The following is a 22,003-nucleotide window of genomic DNA, read 5'->3' on the forward strand; positions in this document are numbered from 1 at the left end:
TTAGGTATCAATAATTTTAGTAAGTTCAACAAACATTTGAAGAGATATTATGTACAGGATAGGAAGATAGTTCTGGTCCTAGCTGTATTTATTCAAATATATAATCAAGTCAAAACGTAAGAACTGTAAGAAAATAAAGAGGAGAAAGTTCCATCATATTTGGTTGGCTTCATAGTAAGAGGAGAAATGAAGAGAAATCATACAAAGCTTTGTAGAAGTAAACAGTGTTACCCTTATTAATAACATTAGTAGCACCCCATTTCTCTGCATAGGTGCTTTACCTGCAGTCACCATCAACTAGATGGTCTCTATTTTCTAGTGCAAATGCTAAAAAAAGTCAATCTTTTTGATATACAGACCACAACTAGGAAGCTGGACAATCAGGAAGTGGCTACACCAATCGCTGGTTCCAGGATCACACCTCTTTAGCTGAGATCCTGGGGTCAGGAAGTTACTGCCAGAGCTATTGCCGGTAGGAACACCCTGACTTAGCTCTGACAGAAGCAGCTGCCAGAATTACTGGCTCTAGAGCCACTCTACACTTGTTAGATTCTCATCCACAAAAATAGATTCTCATACACAGCTTCTCCTCCCACTTATCTCCTAATTTAGGTCTCTTACATGTGTTTATCATTAGCAGAACCAAATTCCTACCCTGAACTAGTTTCTAGTTTTCCAGCCTTTGCAGTACAAGAAAGTATACAAAAAGGAGGTTGGAACAGATGTTAAGCCAATCTACTATACCTGCCATAAACTATTATTATAATTGTACAATTTAATTAAATGTGACCCAAAATGAAAAATATAAAAATACAAAAGAGCTGGGGTTTTTTCTATGAAACCTAAACTGAATATGAAAGGCTCAATAAAGATGAGTTGTTAAATAGCTGCTGTTAATTAGAGGTAGGTAAAATAATTATAAAAAGTCAGAAAATTTATAAAATCACAGAGGATCAAAAGGAGATCAAAAGGATCTCTAAGTTTTCACTCTTATTCAAAGAAACTGAAACTGGAAATTATAAAGAATGAATTATCTTTATGGTTTATGTATAAAAGACAACAAAGAGGGCTTCCCTGGTGGTGCAGGGGTTGCGAGTCCGCCTGCCGATGCAGGGAACACGGGTTCGTGCCCCGGTCCAGGAAGATTCCACATGCCACGGAGCGGCTGGGCCCGTGAGCCATGGCCGCTGAGCCTGAGCGTCCGGAGCCTGTGCTCCGCAACGGGTGAGGCCCGCGTACAGACAACAAAGAACTACAATTAATAGGCTTACTCAAAGTAAAGATCTTAGGCATTATATAAAAAAGATTAAATAAGTGCACATTTACTTTAAGTCAAAGTCAAAAAATTTTAAAGTATTCTATGTATGCCTTATGATTCTCCACTTTATTGCCTGTTTCAATCTGCAGACCATCTATTAATCTAGAAAGAAAGAGGGTTTGTACTATATTTTATGCTAGGTACAATGTACTAAATCAAAAAAGTAACAGTGTTTCTGACCTCTTCCTGTTGACTATTTCATTGGATAAGATACTCCTGATAAAATGTCTTTAAGAAAATAAATATTATCCTAAAATAAATATGTTTTACATTAAATTACTACATATCTATGCCTTTGAAGTTGTTACTTATGGCTTTTATTATTTTTCTATCTTACCACTTGCAGTATTACTTCAAAAGATATTTAACAAGCACTTACTATAATCATAAAAATATATAAAAAATAAAACTGAAATCTAGTCCAAATCTCTCATTTCATAGATTAAGAAACTGAGATCCAAACGTATGGACACTAAGGAGGGAAAGCGGGGTGAGGGGGGATGAATTGGGAGATTGGGATTGACATATATACACTAATATGTATAAAACAGATAACTAATTTTAAAAAAGACCTACTTAAGTAATAGAAGACATGAAACAGAATTGAATTCTTGTTTTAATGATTTAATGTACATATACGTAAGTGTCTGCAATCCAAAGTAAAAGTAATAAATGCCCTAACCAAGGTATAAAAATACTATAATGATTCACTTTGTTATAAAACAGAAACTAACACACCATTGTAAAGCAATTATACTCCAATAAAGATGTTAAAAAAATACTACAATGGAATGTGCAAAGATTTTTCAGAAAAGATCATATTTAAATTGGTTCCTAAAAATGTGTATAAGTTTAATGTATAGAGATGTGGGTGGTTTTCTCAGGCTGTTGGAAAATGTGAGCAGACAGAATGCTAAGAAAGTATGAGTGTTTGGAGAAATAAAGAATAATTTGCATGGAGGAAAAAAAAAAAAAGAAACTGAGTTCCACCTCCTACGCTGTTGGTGGGAATGTAAGATGGTACACCAACTACGGAAAACAGTATGGAGGTTCCTCAGAAAACTAAAAATAGAATGAACCATATGATCCAGCAATCCCACTCCTGAGAATATACCTGGACAAAACTTTAATTCAGAAAGATACATGCACCCCTATGTTGATAGCAGCACTATTCACAATAGCCAAAACATGGACACAACCTAAATATCCATCAACAGATGAATGAATAAAGAAGATGTAGTACATATATACAATGGAATACTACTCAGCCATAAAAAAGAATGAAATAATGCCACTTGCAGCAACATGGATGCAACCAGAGATTATGATACTAAGTGAAGTAAGTCAGAAAGAGAAAGACAAATACCATATGACATCACTTATATGTGGAATCTAAAATATGGCACAAACGAAGCTATCTACAAAACAGAAACAGACTCATAGATGTAGACAACAGACTTGTGGTTGCCAAGGTGGAGCGGGGAAAGAGAGGGATAGACTGGGAGTTTGGGGTTGGCAGACGCAAACTATTACACTTAGAGTGGAAAAACAACAAGGTTCTAATGTATAGCACAGGGAACTATATTCAATATCCTGTGATAAACCATAATGGAAAATAATATACGAAAAGGAATGTATATATGTGTATAACTGAGTCACTTTGCTGTACAGCAGAGATCGGCACAACATTGTAAATCAACTATACTTCAGTTAAAAAAAAAATAAAGAAACTGAGTTCCAGATAGATTAAAGTATTAATAATAGGAAAGGAAAATCACCCAGCCAGTAACTGCAGTCCTGAAATTATAACTAATTAGCATTAATAGGCAATAGAATTTTGGCCAAGACGAGTTTCTAAAAGTTTTGATCTCTGAGGTGACAAAGACAAATCAAATACACTTCTAACCAGTCTTTCTTTGAATTGAATTTGTCATTGATAGTAAGATGCACCATTCCTTTACATACTATTAAAAATAAAAATTGCTACTTATTAATCTAGACATGCCATTCACTATGGCTACATCCCAATTTTGTAGATATTAAAATAGGGGAACAGGGAATAGTGTTAGGGAATCTTACAGTCAAGTAAGAGAGAAGACAGAGTAAGACAAATACATACAATTAGAAAACATTCTAGACAACTGCCTGGTACAACCTCTCTACATGCCTTCCCTCACCTGACAGACATTTTTCATCCTTAAGTCCAAGCTTCCTCAGTGAAGGTATCCACATCCCTGCCATGGTGTAGTGTTTCTTTTGGGGATTAATACAGAACAGTCTGATAACTAGAATTGTTGCTTCCCTTCTTCTCCTCCTACAGTGAATCATATATATTCTTTCCAGAAAAATTTGGCATTTTCAAGTTCTAAAGTACAACTGAATTCAATCCTTCAACAGTGCACCCTCCTCCTCTGCTAAAAGCCCTTGAAGAGCCCCCTACGCCATCTGTAAGACAAGTTTAAATTCCTTAGCAGAGCATATAAGATCTTATATGATCTGCTCCCTGCCCACCACCCCAATCTTATGCCTAATTCCCCTATACAAATACGCTGAGATATAACCACAGTAAATGATCTGTATTTTAATAAACATATGATTTTTAATTTGATGAACTCCTACTCATTCTTAAAGACTCTGCTCAAATTTCATCCCCTCACTTAAGCCTTCTCTGATGTCTCCAGCCAGAGTGATATCATCAACAATTACAATCTAATGTATATATTGGACATGTTATAGCTAACACCGTCTGCCATGCGCAGACTTAAGTAATCCTTGACCATAACCCATGCTCTGGGGAATAGTGCAGGCTATTTTTTACAGAGGGAAGCCAATGATTAGACTGAAGTTTCACATATTTCTCAAGGGCAGCCCTATCATAGGCCGACTGGCATGAAGCGTTCTGAAAATAGAAGTGTTGGCCCTTAGTAACTAACAAGAATGGGTACCTTCAGGATTTGACCTAAAGAACAGAGAGAATCAGCTTTTTGGTTGGAAGAATAGGAGCAGCTGCTATATGGAAAGGGGTGCCATTACTGAGGGGGACAATTAAGGCTGTATGAGACAACTGATAAGAGGAGCATATCCTCAGAGATGGTCCTAATTGCTTCCCAGTTCTAGCTGTATTCCATGTTCCTCCTTATCGTACATTCCCATTTACTCAGAATGACCTGTTTCTAGTTCTTGAAGCAAAAACAGCCAAATATGAATATATGTATGTTTATGTTCCTAATACTTGCAATCATCCACTAAAAAAATATTTTTTGAGCATTTAATATGTATCAAGCACTGCTCAAAGGTGTTAGGTATACAGTGGCAAACAGAATAGACAAGGGCCCTGCTCCATGAAGGATACATTCTAGTAGATAAGACAAATAATAACCAAGCAAATAAATAATTTCAGGTAGTAATAGGTACCACAAATAAAATTGGATAATAGAAAACAGAAAGTTGGGGAGGGAGGAACAGTGCTAGATAACGTGGTCAGGGAATGCCTGCCTGATTGAAGAGAAGGAGACAGTCCTGTGTAGGTCTGGAGAATAACATTGCAGGCAGAAGAAATAAGTAAAAGGTCTTCTGGTGGAAACTGGTTTGCCAGTTTTAAGAAAGCCAAAGTAAGACGGCCAGTGTGACTGGAGACTAGTCATCAAAGGAGGGTGTGGTAAGAGGTGTATATATACGTAAATACACAAACACAGACTTATTATAAACAGAGACATATACAGAAATCAGGGTACCTCTGAATTTATATAAGGTTATTAAAAAGAGAAATATCAAACTTTATAATGAAAGCTTAGGATTTGGTGAACTTTTGGGGATGGTTTTCCTCGTAGTGTAATGGTGTAAATTAGTATCAGAACAGCAGGGTTTACCATGTAATTCCAGAGATATCTTTTCACTCTCTCATTGGAAAATAGATCAAATATACTCATCTTTTGCTATTATATAAATAAAGTTTTGGGGTAGAGAATACCATTTTTGGACAAATACTGAAAAATAATGGCTTTATTACTATTTTTATAAATATACACATGAACTCCTTTCTCCCAAATTTCAAATAGACTATACTGGGTTCATAGGCTCTTATCAACATACACTAATGATATAATAATTAGGGATGGTGAAATCAAACCTAAAATTACAACTCTGATCTATATTATTATTTATTATTCAATTATCATTGGTCAATAAGAACAAATCAATGAAAATACTGCTAAAACAATTCTATTTTATAATGCTATTGAAATCTTCTAAATCATAAATATTTAGTTTTAATCTTAAAAAGATAAATATATTAGACTATCATAAAACAAAAACTTACAAACTTAGTAAAATAAATAATATGCTAAATATAATTGTTTTAATTTATTAAATACTAACTTTATATTCCTGTTGAAGTTTTCTGTTTCTGTGCTCTAAAGCTACATATATGCCTAAATAAAAAAGTAAAGACAGTTATAAATTTCAAAAAAGCTTTTTGGTGACAGTTGAACCAAAGACTAGTTAACAGATTGCCCAGCAAAAGATAGCTACATGTATCAGAGAAGAGTAAACTTTTTCTGTAAAGGACCAGATACCAAATATTCTAGGTTTTATGGGCCATTCAGTCTCTGTCTCAACTATTCAACTCCATCATTGTAGAGCAAAAGCAGCCATAGACAGTATACAAATGAACAAGTCTGGCCATGATCTAATAAACTTTTATTTACTAAAAGAGGTGGCAGGCCAGATTTGGCCCTCAAGCTGTAGTTTGTGAATCCCTGACAGATGCCGTTAAGTCTCTGTACTAGTTACTATACTTTGACTACAAGCAACAGTGATTTTTGTCTGTTTTATTCACTAATGTATTCCAGAAACTTGAATAGCACTTGGTAATTAGTAAGTACTCAATATTTGTGAATGACTGAATGAATGTTTTATTACCTCACCAAATATTAAATCTGAAGGCAAGTGACTCTAGATTTGTTTCAGCAGTTCAATAATATAATTTAAGGACCAAAGGCTTCCCCATCTTTCCCTTCTTCTAATCTCTTTTTGTTTCTGTTACATACTCTCATGGTTATAAAATGGCTATAGCAGCTTCAACATATATCACTTTCTAAAATGATAAGGAACAGGAAGGAGGTTAAGTTTTCTTCTTGCCAGTCTCTCTTTTTATCAGGGAGAAAAAGCTTTCCCAGAGGCTCTACAACAGACTCTCCCTTATACTTCACTGGGTACAAGTGAGTCACATGTTCATACTTAGACCAATTCCCGGCAAAAAGAAATGTGCACTGGTTTATAATTAAAGATTTATCACCTGAGATTGTGGAAGAAGCTAATCTCCCTGAGCACAATGCAACTGGAACAAAATCAGGGTTATATGAATTATGAAAGAAGGGAAAATAGCTCTTATGGAGGCAACAAATAATGTCTTTCATACCCTCAATAATAAAATAAAAATAATAACAATAAAAGGTAGTATTTTCTTAGTGCCAGGAAGTGCTGTATATATATTCACTCATTTAATTACCTTATCCAATTTTCATCCTCTGGCAAGTTATGAGGATGAAATATGATATTAAAGAAAAAATGAGAGAAAAACAAAATAAAAAACACTATATTCTCAACATGAACTGAGTTTAAAGGAATAAACTAAAAATGGGAAGAATGGGCTTCCCTGGTGGCTCAGTGGTTGAGAGTCTGCCTGCCGATGCAGGGGACACAGGTTCGTGCCCTGGTCTGGGAAGATCCCACATGCCATGGAGCGGTAAGGCCCGTGAGCCATGGCCACTGATCCTGTGTGTCCAGAGCCTGTGCTCCGCAACAGGAGAGGCAAGAACAGTGAGAGGCCCGCGTACCGCAAACAAAAAAAAAAAAAAAAAAGGAAAGGATGATAAAATGAATATCTTTTCACCTCTTCCTAAGTCTCATTTTATAAAATGACTTCATTATTTTCTATTTGTAATCAATTCCCAGAAAATACTCACTATACACAAATGTATTAAAAAGTTTCCAAAACCCAATTAAGTGGAATTGCATACTATTGTATAATCCATGCCACTGCTAGCTTCCATTATTCAGACTTCACCATAGTTAAGATATTTTCCTTAAAAATGATAAGCTCTTTTTGATTTTGCAGTCTTTAACAGCAATACTTAAAAGCAGGATGTTGCCCTAAGGGCATAGAGTTCACTTTAAAACCTGATAACATTTCGAGTTACTAAAAGTGCCTTTTAATAAGCTCTGAATCCATATTTCCCATTTCCCTATTGTACTAAGAATAAATACATTCATGAGCCATGACTGCACTACTATTAAACAGGTAAAGGCAGATTTTTAAAAGACTGGTTTCAAAAGACCTGGACTTAAAAGGAAGAGTATGGAGTCAAATATAGGTAACAACTAAATCATTAGCTCAATTATATAATGCCGTATTATCTCCAATACATTAAAATACAAACTTAACTTACATGCACTGGTGATTCAAAAATCGTAGCAATAGTCTTTAATAGGAAAATCATAGCCTTTTTAATAATTATTTTGAGAAAGAACAGTAAATCATAAAAAGTTAAACTTAGAAAAACTTTCCCATGGGAAAAAACACAAATAAATGAGAAAAACTGAAAACCTAATTAAGAGATTTACATAGAAGAATGCAAACAAAGGATGCCAAACTTAAAAAGAGTTTATGCTTTAAATGAATTTAAAACCGAAAAAAAATGTATTTCTTCATTTTTTGGTTTTGTTTTGTAAGGCGACAACAAAAGATATATCAGGTCTCAGTCCAGTTGCATGACCTTTAAAAGTTAAACTTGGGATAGAATAAAACTCTGAACATTTTTAGAAGAAAATGTAAGAGAAGATCTTTATGACCGCAGGCTGAGAGAGGATTTGTTATACACAAAGACCAACAATCATAAGAAAGAAGACTGATATATTCAACTACTTCAAAATTAAAAAAAAAAAAAAAAAAAGAAGAAGAAGAAATTTCTGTTGATCAAACATATCACAACCTGGGAACAAATATCTGAAACATACCTATTGTCTAGCACGTTGAATGAGCCATTGGCACTCATTATTCATTCCCATCCCTTTCCATATCCCAGCATCTTTCATAATGGCTGAAAGTCTAAAACTATGTTTCCCGGATGTCCTTGCAGCTGGTGTGGTGGATGGGATTAAAGTTTCACAAGTGACAGGCACTTGAAGGGGATATAGAAGGCAGAAGTGAGCTGAGAACATTCTTCTATAGGTACGACAGATGGCAAGCAAAACTGATAGACGTGAGTGTCTCCCGAAGTGAGTACCCTTCGCCCCACTTTCCAGTGTCAAGTTTTCAGCTCCATGGAAATGACGCTGTAGTGGTGGCTACAGAGATGGTGGCAGCAGCATAAATCCCTGGCCTCAGAAACTCAGCCTCTAAGGTATGACTCTAAAACCAATTATCTTACCTACACAGTACTTAACTGTAAGTGACTAAATCCCTTCTTGTTTGAAGTGTCTATGATGGTTACTGTTTGCACTGATCAGCACACTAACAAATATTCAGAATACAGATTATATAAAGTACTCGGACAATTTACTAATGAAAAGATAAAAGAGAAAATAGGGAAAAGAAATGAACAAGCGTTTCATGAGAAAACCACATGGGTAGATAAATATATGAAAAATGGTTAACCATATTGGTATTCAGGAAAATGTAAGTTAAAGCCATAATGAAATACCATTTAGGACTCAAAATAACAAAAATTAAGAAACCTGGTAAGAGTAAGGGCTGATAAAATATACGAATCAATAAGAACTCATAAATATCACTGGTGGGAATGTAAACTGGTATAGCCACTTTGGAAATTAGGTTGGCAATATATTGCAAAATTGAATATTCACATAGCCTATGACCCATCCCTGAAACTCTTCTGCTTATATTGAATGGAAAAAAAGTAAGTCTCAGAAGACTAAATAATACTATTTTTGGAAGTTTTTAAAAATGCAAATTAGGAACACACATACCTACAAACATTTTTAAAAGCAAGGGAACGATAAACAAAAATTCAAGACAGTATTAACCTCTGGCAGAGGGAAGGAGGGACATGGGATAGGGAAGGAAAACACAGATAAGTGCACCAGTATTGATAACATTTTAGCTCTTAACTGGATAGTCGGTTGATAGATTTGTTTTATCAGTATGTTTCCTAATATAATATATATTCTATACTATACTATTCATGATTGCTAATATTTATAAAGTGCTTATTATGTACCCTATTTTAAGCAAATACTTTATCCCTTACAGTCAGCTCTAAGAAATAGGTTCTGTTATTATCTCCCACTCATAGATGAGGAAACCCTAAAGCACAAAGAGGTTAACTTGTCCAAGGTCATATAGCTAATAAGCAATGGAGCCAGGAGTCAAAAAGGAAATCAGGCCCCAGCGTCCACACTCATAACCAGTATACTCCATGAATGAAATACCAAATAACAATAATGAAATTTACGTAAGACAACAATAAGATAATCAGTAGTTAATTGATCTACCTTTCATTTTCCTTGATGACATTTTCAAGTTGTAGTTTCATCTCACCCATCTGTTTCTGAAAGAATAAAATACGGTTGCAGAAAAACATTTTCCAGACAATTAGATTTATATTAAGTAGTTCATTCATATGCAAGCAATCGGATTCTATGACAATAAAGAAATAATTATTCTTCACTTCTAACAAGCAATATTAAATATAGATATTTTAATGATACACAAAATGTAATAGAACATTTTGAATAGAATATAAGTAAAAATATTTCATATAACATATTAAGAAATATTTTAAAATGTAATTCCTATAGTTAGAGATGTTTATAGGAAAAGAGATGTAAGATACTCCTTAATATGTCACTATAAGAAATATCCAATGATCCCTAGACCTTGAATATATATCATAATTCATTTTAGTTTAGGTGAAGCCCATGTAAGTGCTTGAATTTCAAAAAGTAAAATGTTAATGGCGAAAAAAGCAAATAAAGATCTTCTTTAGCAATAATACATTCAGTCTCTGATTGACCACCTTTTTTAGTTGTATAAACTCTCTGCACTATACAAGGCTGCTACAGTAAACCAATGTGGTCCCTAACACATACAATAGTAGGAAAGATGGTAAAAAAAAAAAAAAAAATCACTAACTAAAATAGCAATACGAATAAAATATATACTGTAAAGGGAATGAAATGAAGGTATTTTTTAATTTTCTCTGAGGGGTTAAAGGGATCGTAAGATTTCAACAGGAAAGAAAGGGCATTTCAAGTAGGGTGAAATATGAGTAAGAGCAAAGAAGCAAAAAATATTAGACAACACAGGCATAGTCATCAGTTCTCAGTAAGACTAAACGAGCAAGTGGAGATCAGGAAGGAGGCCATGTAAAATCATACTTAAAACAAAACTGCAATCAATTCATGATCTGTCTATTACTCTTGATTGGGTACCCCAGGCTAAAGAAGAACAGCCAATCCTGGAGTGAACCTGGCAAGGGAAGGGTAGAACAGGCAATCCTCCAAGCCTTTCTCTCTCCCTTTCAACTAGAGAAGCTCAAGGAAGCTTCCTCTAGGAAAACAGTAACAGCCAATTATAACTACAAAGCCAGCTTGAAAGGTGAACCTTTCCCAGGTCCCTGCTGTGCCTGAATCACAATTAAATCAAAATGAATGAATTCACTACCATATAACTGAGAACTGACCACACATGGAGCCATGCAATGAGAGGTAAAACTGGAAAGGCAGGTGGCAGGTCTTGCTTGAATGCCATGCGGACTAAGAGGTTTGGATTTTATTGTAGCAATTATCCCCATTTTGTAATTATTTTTTAAAAATCACAAAAATGTCAGCATATCTTGAAAAATATTATTTAAATAATTAGGTAGGATATATGCATTAACTAGGATTCAGGGTGGATCATTACAGTAACACTAAAGATTCTTTACTGTAAAATATTTCAAAACATTTAATCATTGAAAGAAAACAAAAATTCAGCAGTACCTTTCTTATCATCAAATTTTCCCCTTAAAAAAAAAAAAATTTTTTTTCCCCTATTATTTACATTTTCTGGAAGAAACTTTCATATAGAGAATTATTGTGAATATTTTCCTGCTTTCAAGATATACTCTTTTTTGACTGGTCAATAAGATAAATCATAAGAACTATTGCTACTCAACAATATCTATGTGACCAAGTGTTCTTAGAAGTAGCTGTCAACATCTTTTTTCTCTCTAAAAGTAGCAACTGTTCTTGCCCCTTAGGCTTTCTGCTACAGCTTCCTCTCTCTTGAAATTAATCCAGTAATCACTCTTAGATGGAGAATGCCAAATGGAAAAATGAAGTTAAACACCTTAGTAAACTAGCTGATTAAAGACATATATGAATCAGGTAAATTATAAAAAATTAAAATTTAAAAGTTTAATTTCAAGATAACTAGATATTCCATTTTGTAACAATCAAACCACATGTCATTATAGCAATTTTGAGAGAGTGAATTCAGCAGAAACTTTAGGCTCACTAGTCCTAAAAATAAAAGCAAAATACCATTTGTGCAAAAGAGAGCTTTCTGTTGTTCTTTATCAATTAAAAAATTTAAACAAACAGCTCATACAGCTCAACAGCAAAAAAACAACCACCAAATCAAAAAATGGGGGGAAGATCTAAATAGACATTTCTCCAAAGAAGACATACAGATGGCCAACAGGCACATGAAATGATGCTCAACATCATTAATTATTAGAGAAATGCACAACAAAACCACAGTGAAGTATCACTTCAGACTGGTCAGAATGGCCATCATCAAAAAGTCTACAAACAATACATACTGGAGAGGGTGTGGAGGAAAGGGAACCTTCCTACACTGTTGATGGGAATGTAAATTGGAAAATAGTATTGAGGCTCCTTAAAAAACTAAAAGCAGAGTTACCATATGATCCAGCAATCCTACTCCTGGGTATATATCCAGAAAAGACAAAAACTCTAATTCAAAAAGATACATGCATATGTATATGTATAACCGATTCACTTTGTTGTAAAGCAGAAACTAACACACCATTATAAAACTGTTATACTCCAATAAAGATGTTAAAAAAAAAAAAAGATACATGCACCCCAATGTTCACAGCTGCACTATTTACAATAGCCAAGAGTTGGAAGCAACCTAAGTGTCTATCAGCACATGAATGGGTAAAAAAGATGTGGTGTACATATACACAATGGAATATTATTCAGCCATAAAGAATGAAATAATGCATTTGCAGTAACATGGTCCTAGAGATTATCATACTAAGTAAAGTAAGTCAGACAGAGAAAGACAAATATCATATATCACTTATATGTAGAATCTAAAAAAGAAATGATACAAATGGACTTACTTAAAACAGAAACAGACTTACAGAAGTAGAAAACAAACTTATGGTTACCAAAGGGGAAAAGAGGGGGCAGGGATAAATTAAGAGTTTGGGGTTAACAGATACACACTACTACATATAAAACAGATGAACAACAAGGACCTACTGGATAGCACAGGGAACTAGATTCAATATCTTGTACTAACCTATAATGGAAAAGAATCTGAAAAAGAATACATATATACACACACACACATATAAATGTGTATAACTGAATCACTTTGCTGTACACCAGAAAATAACACATAAATTGATTACAGGTAAACATTTTCTTCCTTATCCATGTTTTTGTAAAGAAAGGAGTCTATTTTTTCTTTTTTATATAAGAAAATATTACCAAAAGGTTGATAGCTATGATTTCATACCTGATAATATTTCAGCTGCCCATTTAGCTCTTCCAGATGCTTATCATACTCAGTAATAAGAGGAACTAAAAAGCTAAAGAAAATTTCAAAGTTAAAAAGATGCATATTCTTTTTAATCTAGTTCAATAAATATGTAACATGAAATAAATTAAACATCAAAATTTTTATATTAATTTTCTCCATAGCAATCAATACTTTGCCTTTTTCCTAAACCAGAGGTTCTCAACCTTAGCTCAATTAATATTTTAGGCTGAATAATTTTTTGTTGTTGGGGGCTGACCTGTGCACTGTAGGATGTTTAGTAGCATTCCTGGCCTCTAGCCATTAGATGCCACTAGCACCCTTACCCTCCTCCACAACTGTGACAAGCAAAAATGTTTCCAGACATTGTCAAATATCTGGGGAGGGGAGGGAAGCAAAATCACTCAGTTGAGAACCACTATTATAGACAATAATACTGGCTTTTTTCCTCTTGTCAATTCAATGACAGATCATTTAAACCTAATTATAGCAGAATATAAAATAAACATTCCTAATACTAAAAAATTAACAATAATTAAACATAATTAAGAAAATAATATTTTTCTGGTAACTCAACCTTACCTTTGGTCAACTACTGAGTTTTCTACTGTGTCACCTGCAACTCCTTTGAAGACAGATTTCTATAACAGAAAATATTGCATCTTAAAATTTTGTTTCTCACATCTTTCTAGTCAAAACTGACAGTATTTTAAAATTAAATACAAGTAAACATTTTATAACCTTAAATCTGTTACTGCAATTACAAAAGAGGGAAAGAAAAAAAAAGTTATATTGATTGATGCCGAAAATGTACTCAGTAAATTTTAACACCCATACATAATAAAACGCTTGGCAAAATAGAAATAGGAAGAAATTTCTCAATTGATAAAGAACATCCACCAAAAACCTACATCAATTACTATTCTTCATAGTGGAACATCAGAAGCACTGTACGAAATTCAGTAATAATACAAGGCTGCTCACTATCACTACTAAAATTCAGCATTGTACTAAAGGTTCCAATCAGTGGTATCTGCTGCAGGGACAGGGGGTTGGAGACCTAAAGGCTGAAAAGGAACATACAATACTATTCACATTTATAGACAATTTGACCATTTACCTAGAAAACTCTCTCTATAATCTACCAATTATTAGGACTAAGAACAGAGTACACCAAGTCACCAGATAGAAGATCAAACATTAAAAAAAAAGCTGCTTTCCCAAATACCAGCAATAATCAGAAAATGTGATAGGAAAAAATATGGTATTCACTACTATAAGAAAAGGTAGACTTGAGAATAAAACAAAAAACATGTTGCAATAACTTTAATAAAATATTAACTTTACTGAAGGACATAAAGGATCTAAATAAACAGGGTTCTATACCATATTCATATGTGGAACAGTCAGTATTATGTGTATTAATTTCTTAAAATTCACTGCAGGTACCATGCAATTCCAAAAAAGAAATCTAACAGAATAATTTATGAAACTTGACTTTAAACAGATCGTAAAGTTCCTATGTTTGAGTAAATGTGCAAGAATAGCCAAGATAATCTGGCCAAAACAAAAAAAAGAGGGGAGAACTTGCTCTACTACATGTCAAAACACTATAATGCTACAGTAATTAAAACAATATGGTTCAGACACAGTAAGAAACAGAACAGTACAGAAAATTCAGAAATAGATTCAAGTATTTATGGGTATGCAGTATATAAAAGAAGTGGAATTATAACTATAATAAATGGACAAAGTACTGTTTTTCAACTAATAGTGTTGGGTAAAAAAATAAAATTAGATCCCAGCACACACTAAGTGGAAAGTAAATTACAGATAGATTAAAGATCCAAATGTTTTAAAAATTTAACAACTATTGAAAGAAAATGTATTATTGACCTTGAGATACAGAAAGCTTTCCTAAGCTCTAAAAATGCAGAGACTATTGTCTTCTTTGTTCACCAATATTTCAAGCAGTGCTTGGCATACTCTCACTCAAAATACATTTTCTAGCAGAAAGACATAAGTAGTAAAATCTATAAACAGAAGAAATAACATATTTTACAATATCCAAATTTAAAACTTATATACAACTAATGACACCATAAGCAAGGTTAAGAGGACAGTATAATTTTAACATGACCAAAAAACACAGTAACTATTATAGAATATGGAGAAACATTCAAAACACAAGGAGATGTATAAGAACTTTTAGGGGAGCTTTTACTGTAATTAAAAAAAAACATAGGATAAATGAAAAATAATACAATAGGATCTCATAAGTAGGTCAAGGGATTAGCAAGACATATGTATCAACATGGATATATCACAAAAAAACGGGTTCCTTCTACGAGTAGAAGGAAGGGAATGGGACAGAGGGAAGGACAGACAGATTCAAAGGGATTTTTAAAAAAATGAAGTATAGTTGACTTACTGTGTAAGTACTGTGCACAGTACTGTGTTAGGTGTATAGCAAAGTGATTCAGTTATTTCATATATATATATATATATATATAGGTGTATAGCAGAGTGATTCAGTTATTACATATATATATATTTCAGATTACTTTTCATTATAGGTTATTACAACATAGTGAATATAGTTCCCAGCGCTATACAGTACATTCTTGTTCCTTATGTATTTTACATATAATAGTTTGTACCTGTTAATCCCAAATTCTTAGTTCTTCCCTCCCCCTCCAGCATTTGTTATTTGTAGACTATTTAATGATGACCATTCTGACTGGTGTGAGGTGATACCTCAGTGTAGTGTGGATTTCCATTTCTGTGATAACTAGCGATGTTGAGCACCTTTTCATGTGTGTATTGGCCATCTGTATGTCTTCCTTGGATTCTGCCCATTTTTTGATTGCATTGTATGTCTTTTTTTGATATTGATGTGTATATGTTCTTTGTATATTTTGAAATTAATCCCTTGTCAGCAGTAGCATTTGAAAATATCTCTTCCCAATCCATAGCTTGTCTTTTCATTTTGTATATTGTTTCCTTTGGCTTCCAAATCTTTTAAGTTTAATTAGGTCCCTTCTTTGTTTTTTAAGGAGTCTCATTTTATTTGTTGAGAGAATATTCTTTTTCTTTTAAAATATTTAATTATTTATTTATTTGGCTGCACCAGGCCTTAGTTCTGGCATGCAGGATCTTTGTTGCCACATGCAGGATGTTTAGTTGTGGCATGCAGGATCTTTAGTTGTGGCATACAGGATCTTTTAGTTGCAGCATGCGGGCTCTTAGTTGCATCATGCAGGATCCAATTACCTGACCAGGGATCGAACCCGGGCCCCCTGCATTGGGAGTGCAGAGTCTTAACCGCTGGATCACCAGAAGTCCCCATTTGTTTATTTTTGTTTTTATTTTCATTACTCTAGGAGGTAGATCAAACAAGATCTTGCTGTGATTTATGTCAGTGTCCTGCCTATATTTTCCTCTAAGAGTATTATAGTGTCTGGCCTTACATTTAGGTCTTTAATCCATTTTGAGTTTATTTTTGTGTATGGTGTTACAGAATATTCTATATTTCATATATTTCATTATTTTACATGTAGCTGTCCAGTTTTCCCAGCACCACTTATTGAATAGACTGTCTTTTCTTTATTGTATATTCTTGCCACCTTTGTCATAGACTAACTGACTATAAGTGTGTGGGTTTATTTCTGGGTTCTCTATTCTGTTCCATTGATCTTTGGGTGCTTTTGTGCCAGTACCATACTGTTTTGTTTACTGTAGCTTTTTAGTATAGTCTGAAGTCAGGGAGAGTGATTCCTCCAGCTCCATTCTTCTCAATATTGTTTAGGCTATTTGGGGTCTTTTGTGTTTCCACTCTAATTTTTTAAATTTTTGTTCCAGTTCTGTGAAAAATGCCACTGGTATTTTGATAGGGATTGCACTGAATCTGTAGATTGCCTTGAGTAGTATGGTCATTTAACAATATTGATTCTTCCCATACAAAAACAGGTCTTTTGCCTCCTTAAGTAGGTTTATTCCCGGGTATTTTATACTTTTTCATATGATGGAAAATGGGATTATTTCCTTAATTTCTCTTCCTGATATTTCATTGTTAGTGTATAGAAATGCAAGAGATTTCTGTATATTAATTTTGCTTATTTTTATGTTAATTTTGTATCTATGACTTTACCAAATTCATTGATGAGCTCTAATTTTCTGGTGGCATCTTTAGGATTTTCTTATCACCACAACTACAAACAGTGACAGTTTTACTTCTTCCTTTCTAATTTGGATTCCTTTCACTTCTTGTCTTCTCTGATTGCTGTGGCTAGACTAGGACTTCTAATAGTATTTTGAATAAAAGTGGTGAGAGTGGGCATCCTTGTTCCTGACTGTAGATGAAATGCTTTCAGCTTTTTAACACTGAGCATGATGTTGTTAGCTGTGGGTTTGTCATATAGCCTTTATTATGTTGAGGTGTGCTCCTTCTATGCCCATTTTCTGAAGAGTTGGGGGTTTTTTTTAATCATAAATGAATGTTGAATTTCATCAACAGTTTTTCTGCATCTGTTGATGTGATCATATGGTTTTTGTTCTTCAAATTGTTAATGTGGTGCATATCATTGATTGACTTGAGGATATCCAAACATCCTTGCATCCCTGGGACGAATCCTAGTTGATCATGGAGTATGATCCTTTTAATGTATTATTGGAGTCAGTTTGTTAGTATTTTGTTGAGGAATTTTGAATCAATGTTCTTCAGTGATATTGGCCTGTAATTTTCATTTTTCATGATATCTTTGTCTGGTTTTGGTATCAGGGTGATGGCGGCCTCATAGAATGAGTTCGAAGTGTTCCTTTCTCTGCAATTCTTTGGAATAATTTCAAAAGGATAGGTGTTAACTATTCTCTAAATGTTTGGTAGAATTCAACTTTGAAGCCATCTGGTCCTGGAGTTCTATTGGTTGGTACTTTTTAAATTACTGATTCAATTTCTGTACTGGTAATTTGTTCATATTTTCTATTTTTTCCTGGTTCAGTCTTAGACTGTACCTTTTCTAGGAATTTGTCCATTTCTTCTAGGTTGTCCATTTTATTGGCATATAGTTGCTCATGGTAGTCTCTCTTATGGTCCTTTGTATTTTTATAGTGTCAGTTGTACCTTCTTTTTCATTTCTGATTTTATTAATTTGCACTCTCTCCCTTTTTTTCCTGATGAGTTTGGCTAAAGGTTTATCTATTTTATTTATCTTTTTCAAAGAACCAGCTTTTAGTTTCATTGATCTTTCCTATTGTTTTTTTTCAGTCTCTATTTCATTTATTCTTTGTGGTCTTTATGATCTCTTTCCCTCTACTAACTTTGGGTTTTGTTTGTTCCTCTTTCTCTAGTTCCTTTAGTTGTAAGGTTGGGTTGTTTGAGATTTTTCTTGTTTCTTGAGGTAAGCTTACATCACTAAAAACTTCCCTCCTAGAACTACTTTTGCTATGTCTAATAGGTTTTGGATCAGCATGTTTTCATTTTCATTTGTCTCTAGGTATTTTTTAATTTCCTCTGATTTCTTTAGTGATAAACTGGTTGTTCAGTAGAATATTGTTTAGTCTTCATGTATTTGTGGACTTTTTCAGTTTTTTTTTCTTGTAGTTGATTTCTAGTCTCATAGTGTTGTGGTCAGAAAAGATGCTTGATATGATTTCAATTTTCTTCAATGGACCTAGGCTCGTTTTGTGGCCAAGTATGTGATTTATCTTGGAGAATGTTCCAGTTGCAGTTGAAAAGAATGTGTATTCTGCTGGTTTCAGATGGAATGGTCTATTTATATATCAATTAAGTCTATTTGGTCTAATGTGTTATTTTAAGACCTGTGTTTCTTATTGATTACATCCATGGATATAAGTTGGATGTTAAAATCCCCTACCATTATTGTGTTATTGTTGATAGTTCCTTTAATATCTGTTAATATTTGATATATTGAAGTGCTCCTATGTTGGGTGCATATATATTTACAATTGTTATATCTTCTTGGATTGATCCCTTGATCATCATGTAGTCTCCTCCTTTGGGTCTTGTAACAGTCTCATTTTAAAGACTTTTTTTTTTTTCTGATAAATATTGCTACTCCAGTTTTCTTGTGATTTCCATTTGTATGGAATACCTTTTTCATCCCTTCACTTTGTCTGCGTGTGTGTCTAAATTTGAAGTGACTCTCCTGTAGGCAGCATATATATGTGTCCTGTTTTTGTATTCATTCAGCCAGTCTGTGTCTTTTGGTTGGAACCTACAATCTGTTTACATTTAAGGTAATTATAAATAGGTATGTTCTCATTGCCATGATTTTAATCATTTTGGATTGGTTTTGGGGGTCTTTTCTCCCCTACTTTCTTCTTTTGTTCTTTTCTCTTGTGATTTGATGACTATCTTTAGTGTTATATTTGGATTCCTTTTTCTTTTTTTGTGTATCTATTATAGATTTTTGGTTTGCAGTTATCATGACATTTTTGTATAGCAGTCTATACATGCATATGATTGTTTTAAGTTGATCTCTTCATTTCAAATGCATTTTAAATACCCTACATTTATAATCTCCTTCCCTCACAATTACTATTTTTCATATAATATTTTACATCTAATTATTTTGTGTATCCCTTAACTACTTATTGTGAATATAGATGATTTTACTAGTTTTGTATTTTAACCTTCCTAGTAGCTTGGTGTGTGGGTGATTTCCTACCTTTAGTGTATGTTTGCCTTTACTGGTGAGCTTTCTCATTTTGTAATTTTCTTGTTTCTAGCTGTGGCCTTTTCTTTTTCACCTAGAGAAGTTCCTTTAACATTTGCTACAAAGCTGGTTTGGTGATGCTGAATTTCCTTTAGCTTCTGCTTGTCTGTAAAGCTTTTGATTTCTCCATCAAATCTGAATGAGAGCCTTTCTGGGTATTCTTGGTTGTAGGTTTTTCCCTTTCATCACTTTAAATATATTGTGCCACTTTCTTTGGGTCTGCAGAGTTTCTGCTGAAAAATCAGCTGATAACCTTATGGGAGTTCCCTTGCATGTTATTTGTTGCTTTTCCCTTGCTGCTTTTAGTATTCTCTATCTTTAATTTTTGCCATTCTAACTACAATGTGTCTGGGTGTGTTCCTCTTTGGGTTAACCGTATATAGGACTCTTGTACTTCCCGGACTTGGGTGACTATTCTTTTTCCCATGTTACAAAAGTTTTCAGCTATTATGTCTTCTAATATGTTCTCAGACCCTTTCTCTTCTCCTTTTGGGTCTACTATAATGTGAATACTAGTGCACTTGGTATTGTCCCAGAGGTCTTTCACACTGTCCTCATTTCTTTTCATTCTTTTTTCCCTCTTTTGTTCAGCAGCAGTGACTTCTACTACTCTATTTTCTAGCTCACTAATCCATGCTTTGGAATCATTTAGTCTACTATTGCTTCTTGTAGTGTATTTTTCACTTCAGTTATTGTATTCTTCATCTGTTTAGTTGTTCTTTATATTTTCCATCTCTTTATTACAAACTTCTGACTTCTTGCTCTGTACATCCATTCTCCTCCTGAGTTCTTTAACCATCTTTATGGTCATTCCTCTCAACTCTTTCTCAGGTAGACTGCCTATCTTATTTCTTCTTTGGGAGTTTCATCTTGTTCCTTTGTCTGGAACATATTCCTCTGCTGCCTCATTTTGTCTAAGTTGCTATTTGTATTTTTACTATGCGGTGGGTTAGTTATGTTTCTCGATCTTGGAGAAGTGGCCCTCTGCAGGAGGCATCCTATGCATCCCTGCTGGGTACTCCCATCTTGTCACCTAAGTTATATGCTCTAGGGGTTACCCCTAACAGGGCTGTATGGATCCTTCTCTTGTGGTGGGCTCTGTGGGCAGTCTAGTAGGCTTGGTTGGCCCCCAGTCTGGTTGCCAGCTAGACCCTGCCTTATGTGGATAATGTTCGTTGCTGTTTAGTGGGGCCTGGTCATGAGGTGGCTGGCTGTGGAATCCTAGGGGGCCCCAGGACTAGTGCTGGCTCACTGGTGGGTGGAGTCAAGGTCCCAAAGACTCTGCAGCTGTTGCCCATCCACTGTTGCCAGATCCTGGGATTAGCATTAGACTACTGGTGGGCAGAGCTTGTCCTGGATTCTGGCTGCAGGGCCCAGAGATCACAGAGATCATTTTAGAATGTTGGGTGGGTGGGACCAACTCCTGACACAGTTGAGTACGGGCTCGAGGGTGTCCTGAAGGTGGCTTTGGGCTGCTGGTGGGCTGGGCCACGGCCTACCTGGTCCCAGGGTAAATTGTTTTCTTGCTTCTGTTGTCTGCCCCCTGGTGGGTGAGGCTGGTCAAGAGGACTGTGCAGGCTTGTAGGCAGGAGGAGTTGATGCCTGGTCACTTGTGAGTGGAGCTGGGTGTCAGCCCTCTGGTGGGCAGGGCTTCCAGGGGCATGTCTAGAGGAGCCTGTGGGCTCATGAGGTCATGAGGCAACCTGTATGCTGATGGGTTGGGCTGTGTCCCTGCTCAGTTAGTTGTTTGGCCTGAGGCATCCCAGCACTGTAGCCTGTAGGCTGTTGGGTGGTGTCAGGTCTTGGCACTAATGAGCTTAAGGGATGATCCCAAGATGTCAGCTGCCATAGAAGCAGCATTCAGGTGGCTGAATGTTCCCCAAATTGTCTGACACCAGTGTCTATATCCCCAGAGTAAGCTGCATCTGCCCCCACCTCTTGATGAGACTATCCAAGACCAGCAGATAGGTTTGTCCCAAGCTCCTATCAAATTACTTCTTCTGTCCTGGGTCCCAGTGCATGTGAGGCTTTGTGTGCACCCTTTAAAAGTGTAATCTCTTTTTTCCCCAGTCCTTTGGGGCTCCTGCACTTAAGCCCTGCTGCCCTTCAAAATCAAGTGCTCTGGGGGCCTATCTTCCCAGTGCTGGACCC

At 34.9% G+C, this 22,003-nt stretch overlaps 1 protein-coding gene across 4 annotated transcripts in view; it reads right to left on the reverse strand.

Annotated features, from left to right (window-relative positions):
• SCLT1 (sodium channel and clathrin linker 1) overlaps positions 1-22,003 on the reverse strand; it is a 232,377-nt gene that overhangs the window by 162,684 nt on the left and 47,690 nt on the right. For all 4 annotated transcript variants that reach the window (XM_067036667.1, XM_067036666.1, XM_067036668.1 and 1 more), the window contains exons 3-5: positions 13,698-13,756; positions 13,095-13,167; positions 9,833-9,888 (exon numbers count right to left, since the gene is read on the reverse strand). In XM_067036667.1, coding sequence (XP_066892768.1) covers positions 9,833-9,888; positions 13,095-13,167; positions 13,698-13,756 — 188 coding nt within the window. The remainder of the gene's footprint in view (positions 1-9,832; positions 9,889-13,094; positions 13,168-13,697; positions 13,757-22,003) is intronic.

This window comes from Kogia breviceps, chromosome 6 (genome assembly GCF_026419965.1).
Source record: "Kogia breviceps isolate mKogBre1 chromosome 6, mKogBre1 haplotype 1, whole genome shotgun sequence".
NCBI classification, from domain to species: Eukaryota; Metazoa; Chordata; class Mammalia; order Artiodactyla; family Physeteridae; genus Kogia; species Kogia breviceps.